Genomic DNA, 6,869 nt, shown 5'->3' with positions numbered 1-6,869 from the left:
CTTAGGTTTGAATTTTAAATTGGCGGGAAAAGGAAGCTTTCAACTGCGTAACATTTCGATCGAATTTTGAAATAGTTTTAACGAGATTCAATGACGGGTAAGGACTGCTTTGGGCCTGATAGTGATTAACACACTGTATATGGTGTTTAAATTCGACTGAGTTGGGCTGGATCATCTAGACGACACAAAACAGGGGTATGAGCTTTCTCGGTTCTTCATGCGAGAAGTTGAACGAGATTCTACGGGAGATTTTAACGGAAATTGGTTGGAATGACCCTGTTACACTAAAACAAGGTTGGTAAGGAAGTTGGTTGCGATAAAAATGGTAGATTCCATCGTATTCTCGGAAAGCAAGCAAGATGACTTATTACGGAAATTGTTTGTGTTAAGGAAGGAAAGAGGATTTGTTAACGGGATTTGTTTGAGTAAATATGGAAGACGCGTGCAAGCATAGGACTTCCAGGATTCGAGTGTATCAAACACAGAGACGCGTAAAGAGATTTGAGGAGATTATCGTGACTTACGGTGAAAGAAAAACCCGAGACTTTGGAGAGAAGAAAACTAGATAAATCGAGTCATTATGTTACCTGTTGGAATATATACACTGATGGGAGGTCTGAGAAGGGATTAGAAGTTGGGGGTACGCTGCAGAGCTAAGAATCAGGCTGCAGGAGAAGTTGCAGCAGCAGCAGGAAGAAGACTAAGCTGAAGAACATAAGGCTGTAAAGGACAGTCGTTTCATAGGGTCTTAAGTTCAGAATCCTGTAAAAGTCCATTAGTAACTATTATCTTCAGTTTGCAACAATTTCTGTAACAGTTGACTCTCTAACAATTATATCTGTTACAGATTCGCTGTAATACTATTTTTCTTCAATAAAACACCTTTTGAGCCATGTTTATATCTTTGGAGCGTGTTTTCACCATGAAGAGATAAATCCCAACGCTGGGATGACGGAGAAAGCCTAAAATCATACGTGGGTAAGTATATTTAATTCTTATATGACTTTTGCACTAATTAAAATTGATTTATGATTTTGATTAATTAGTTGTCATCTCATCTGATGGGTCATGCTTGCTTAAATGTTTTGATGTCCCATGCTTAGGATTTACAACTAATATTTTGAGAATCTACCTTGGAGAAAATAAGAGTCCATGTCTTTATTTATTGAGCTATAATTGTTAAAAGAATTAATATTTGAACCCTATGTTATGAGTTTGGTGGAATCCTGAGTCTCAGTACCTCTCGATATCGTGACAATCGTGTATATATATTTTCGATGTATTTATTTTTAAGTCTTAAACCAATCTCATCAAGTCCGAGTTGAACGAACTTTATTTACCACTTATATAATCACAACATTGTGCCAACTGAACCCCGGACCAAATACATTTAAAGTCGTGTACAAAACTTCCCGACCTTTGGCTCAAGGAATTTACTAAGTGAAGCCTGCAACAGACCCTCTTTGGGGTAGAAGACAACTTGAATAACATGATCTAAAGGCAAGCTGGATAAATGGACTGACTTTGTGGAATTTTTAATCCTTAAAATGTTCAATCCAATGGGTTTCCCTTTATGGTACAACGGCTAAAAGTAAAACTAAAAACTCATAGATCCCATCATCCAATATCTGGGTGCCTGCTTATATACAGAACCTGGGTCAAATTTTGCTCCCATTTGTTCTCTTTGAAAGTTGGTGACAGAGTAATTCTCAATTCCCAAAACTACATTCTCTCTTTCTCTAATTGGACCGGAAATGAATTTTGGTCGGAGATTATTGCAGTAGATGGATCCAAGAGCAGCAGGAGGTAATTATTATAACTATAAGATTTGTTAGGGATGAGTGCAAGTCTGGAAAAATTAAGAAACATGATGATGGGCTAAGATACTTTAATCAATAGATTTTGGAAAAGCCATTGCCATCTAATGGTACATTCTATCATGTATTGAGTTCATTATCAAAAATCAAATGTTATCCAGATGTAATTATGTTGTATAAAAAGATGGATTTGGTTGGGGTACAAACCAGTATTTTTACATTGAGCATTTTGATAAATTGTTGTTGTCGGTTAGGAAAAGATGATCATGGGTTTTGTTTGCTTGGAGAGATTATTAAGAGAGGTCATCAACCTAATGTTATCACTTTAACTACACTCCTTAACTTCAAGAAAAGATTGATTCTGCATTCAAAGTATTCGACAAAATGACTAAAACTGGTATTCTACCTAATGCCATCACATGTAATATACTTATACATGGGCTTTGTACAACTGGTGAAGTGAGTGCTGCTTTCCAGTTAAAAATAACATGTTGAAATGGAACTGCACACCCGATGTTGTGTCATATAATGCCATTATAGATATTATTTGTAAAGGAGGTTTACTTGATCAGGCTTTGTATCTGTTCTCTGGAATGCTTCGAGATTTGAATGTTGTACCCGATGTAGTTGCTTACAATATTTTGATTAAGGAGTTTGGAAATTTAGGACGGATAAAGGAGGCAAATAAACTCTTTGATGAGATGGTTAGTAGAGGAATCTACGCAGATGTAACAACTTATACTTATTTGATTCACAGTCGTTGTGTACATGGTCAATGTGAAAAAGCATGATGAAATGATGGATCTAGGGATTTCACCCAATACAGTAACTTTTAAACTCTTAATAGATTCACATTATAAAGATGGGATGGCGGAGGATGCTTGGGGATTATTTGAATTGATAGACAAGATAAAAATCTCACCTGATCAGTTTATTTATGATTCAATGATGAATGGTGTGTGTTCGGAAGGTTATCTGGAAGAAGCAGTTAAACTGTTTATGTCGATGGTGGATAGGGGTCTTGGGCCATATGAGTTTAGCTATAATATATTAATTGATGGGTATTGCAAGATCCATAAGTCCGGATAAATAAATGCATCTGTTCAAGAAAATGAAAGAAAATTCACCGCAACCTACAACTGTTGTGTACACTACACTATTATTCGGACTATACCGTGATGGAGAGTTAGGAAAGCAAAAAGTTTGTTTAATGAGATGTTATCTTTTGCTCCATCTCCTGATATTGTCACATACAACACAGTGTAAGATGGATACTGTAAGAACGGAAAATTGAAGGATGCAATAGAATTGTTTGAGTCCATGGAAGGTACTAGTGTCTCTGCTAATATGAATATATATATATAATATTCTGGTCCACGGCTTCTTCCGAGCTGGCAAGTCGGAAGATGCAAGAAAACTATTTAATGGAATACCCAGCAAAGGAGTACTTCCTAATGTACTACCGTATATATAACACTTGGATTTTTCATAACATGATGTTATTAGAAGCTGAAAAACTAATCATTGAAATAGAAGAGAAGGGTTGTTTACCAAATACTTGAACATATGATATTATCATTGGGTTTTTCTTATGGCAAAGTAGAGCCACAAGGCATTACAATATCTATAGAAAATGTGTGTAAAAGAATTCGTACCGAGTGGTTCTGCATTTTTGTGTTTAGTAATATTGAATGGGGAACTTAGGCTAAGACCCAAAAAATATATTATTGTTGTTGTCAGGCCCAAGTTATTTTTCAGTTTCCGTGACGACCAAAATTATCCGAAATTATTAAAAATCGCTACGTAATTCGTTATCCATCGTATTTTATCAGGGATATAATTGGGAAAGAAATTTAAATATAACATATATATCTAAAAAATCGCCCCTTGGAATTTTACAAATTTTATCTATTTGGAAATCTTTTAAAGAGATACACAACGAGTACAAACAACAATATAAATTTTTGTTTTTCACGAAAAAATCAGAGGTGATCATCATTTTAGGCAAAAATTTCGAAACTGACTATATATATATATATATCGTTATGCAGCCTCGAAAAGAGATGCATAGCACATTATGCATACACCACAAAAGAAATGAACATTCCAATGAGCATTATCAACCTAACCAAGAATAAGATCAAGTTTTTGTTTTCATTAATTAGCCTATACCATCATATATAAGATGGATAAAGTAGAGACTGTTTGGTGATCCAATTCAGTTGTTTAATTTTTTTATTAGCTTTCAGTCTTAAGAAAGTCAGTTGCTATCAAATTTGTATCTGAAGTCAACTATCGATCAGAACTCATAACAAAAACTAATCTAGATGTGTCCAGTATTTAACTAGTATGAGAATGAGCATATGCCAGAAGAAGGTTAAAAAACAATACTACCACTACAAAACACTTCCAGAAATATATAATAACCTGACATAACACATAAAATGAATAGTTAGCCTTAATAGGCTAACTGTCACATATCTACCTTTCAACACCATCCTTAGATACCACTCTTTTGTCCTCCACAGTGGAAGCCGACATTCCTTTATCCACATGATCGGCAGATTTTACTTTTTGAATACACTTCTTCTTCTTCTTCACTCATGCACCCATAACTTGGAACCTACAAACATAATATAGTCGAGATTAGTAATAACATAGTGGTAATTCAGATTATTTTACTCGAAGTACACTCTCGACACAAAGTTATAATGATTAAGTAAAACTAATTTCCTATCTACCTAAAACTATGTGCAACACACACATACCAGCACCGACATAAATAATCCGAAAGGTCTATTGACCAAAACAGGCTAACAAAGAAACAAGATTAAAAGTTGGTGAAATGCATTATACATGTGAGATGGAGTTAGTAGAAAAAACATGATTGAATTAAACGCTACCAATTGAAAATCAACTAGTTTTTACTGTGAGCATCATTGGTATACACAAGTGGAAGGATAAATCCTTCATACTCAACAAGCCAAATAAATGCAAACTTAAATTACAACAGTAGGAACCACTTAAGCATCAAATTTTAAAATAGGTACACGTCAGTGTTTTAAGTTGCAAAATAATCATAGTTGATGGCCATACATCAGAAGAACAAAAAATACTATGAAAACGTTTAGTCCTACCAACAAGAGCCAATGTCATAAGCATAATACACAAATCAGTCACTATAGTGCCCTAATTCTTCAATCTAAATCATGATATGAACCCTCATTTCCCAGAGTCTATTGTAAATTCTAAAATTTAACCCCCACATACCCATTCATTTGTAAAGATTAAACCACAAGTTTGTCATTACAATAAGCATAACTGAAGCATCATTTACACATCTTATCACGAACATAAAAGATAAGCATGTTGTAACTGATGTGATATGAATGGGATTTTGCAGAGGAAATCGAGAGTGTGAATGATTTCAGTGAGAATTAAATGAGGGAATATAATATAACTGGTTTGTTCACGCGGGATGATTATATATATATATCAGTTCTTTATAGATGGCGAATTGGGTACGCAGCGGATTGAGAAAGAAATGAAGAATTAGAGGGATGGAGATTGACCTGAGAAAGAAATGAAGAACTGCTGAGAAAGAACCGAGAAAACAAAAGATTGATTTCGACGGAAATAACAAGGGGAGGACGGAGATAACGAAATCATGCTGAGTTGGTGCTGACTCAGTCGATCTTTTTGCTGAGGTGGAGGTAACCCAGTGAAGAAGGTTTTCCAAATAAGGGTATAAGCGTCTATAAAACCTTGAAAGGGTACTATCTGTCTAATCCATTTAAGGTGGCATTTTCAGAAGATGGTTTCCAGAAGGGGCTATTTTAGTGCATTAAATGTCAAGTTTTTAAGTAAAAAGTCGATTTCTATAACTAGGTCTAGACTTTATATGGACTGAAAACAATAAATAAGGTGACGCAAAAAAAATGGTTATTCAGCGCGCCGTGGGTGCTTTAGAAGCGGTGTAGCTTTTCAGCCAACCTAAGCGGATTTTGATTTCAAGAGTGCTCTACGGTTCGTCCACCATAGATTATACATCTTAAACTCCCTACTTCCTAGGCCTGCCAGGCATGCATTCAGTCTCTAACTAATTGTCCAACTATCTTTTAGCCCCCACTTGGGTTACAAGCTAACGTTGCTTAGCTCGGCGGTCCAACCCGATTTTTAATTCTTTATAAAGATCGGTTTTTGCTTCTGTTATTCGAATGTGGTACTAAAATTCTTAGGTTATTATTTTCATATCATCCATCAGTAATGAGATTATAGGGTCACTCTGCAACAACTATTCATGTCTCAACTATCCATTATCTAACGGGATTTGAAATACGAAGGTCAAACTTATAACGGCACAGAAAAACAATTTATCAGCACATGTACTGGGTGCCTACATATAGAACAATCTTGATAATCGACTGACTACTCTACAAAGTTTTTTCAAGCAAGCTACTATTACTGCATACAAGACCAATATCACATTATAATTTTAATCTTATCATTTCTACTGCGTCATATGATTGCTAGAAATTATTATGGTTCAGGAGTTGTCATAATAATAGAGTAACACAACTTGAACGTTTTGTGAGGGATGATTGTAAATCTGGGAGGATCAAGAAGCTAGCTGATGGGTTGAAATACTTTGATCAATTGATTTCAGAAAGACAGTTACCATCTAACATATGGTACCATATTTGATGGCCTCTGCAAGAATGGAGAAATTAAGGAAGCTATTGAATTGTTTGAATCCATGGAGGGTACAAGTATCTCAGCTAATATTGGCATATACTCCATGAAGTACAATCTTCTTATTCAGGTTGGCAAGTTGGAAGATTCCAGATAACTATTTTATGAAATTCCAAGAAAAGGATATACCACAATGATGGATGGCCTCTTTCGAGGCAAGATGTCATCGGAAGCTAACAAATTAATTATCGAAATGGAAGAGAGAAGGGTTTTCTACCATATGCTAAAACATATAATACCATTATTACGGGCTTTCTAATAGCAAAATCACAAGGAATTGCAAATTATTTGCAAGGTGCG

General features: G+C 35.2%; 1 protein-coding gene across 1 annotated transcript; it reads left to right on the top strand.

Moving 5' to 3' along the window:
* The first annotated feature begins 2,305 nt into the window (after window positions 1-2,305).
* LOC113272417 (pentatricopeptide repeat-containing protein At3g22470, mitochondrial-like) lies at window positions 2,306-6,666 on the top strand. Its single transcript, XM_026522254.1, has 2 exons — window positions 2,306-2,521; window positions 6,484-6,666. The coding sequence occupies exons 1-2, from the start codon at window positions 2,306-2,308 to the stop codon at window positions 6,664-6,666; spliced, it is 399 nt and encodes a 132-aa protein (XP_026378039.1).
* Window positions 6,667-6,869: the final 203 nt, after the last annotated feature.

The sequence above is a fragment of the Papaver somniferum genome, chromosome 1 (genome assembly GCF_003573695.1).
Source record: "Papaver somniferum cultivar HN1 chromosome 1, ASM357369v1, whole genome shotgun sequence".
NCBI lineage: Eukaryota > Viridiplantae > Streptophyta > Magnoliopsida > Ranunculales > Papaveraceae > Papaver > Papaver somniferum.
Note: the sequence above shows the minus strand (reverse complement) of the source record. Positions and strands in the feature narration are given on the sequence as shown.

Coding starts and splice junctions, on each gene's coding strand:
- LOC113272417 (XM_026522254.1), top strand. CDS start 2,306: ATGTTGAAATGGAACTGCACACCCGATGTTGTGTCATATAATGCCATT. Junction 2,522..6,483: donor ATAAACTCTTTGATGAGATG/GTTAGTAGAGGA, acceptor AATTGATTTCAG/AAAGACAGTTACCATCTAAC.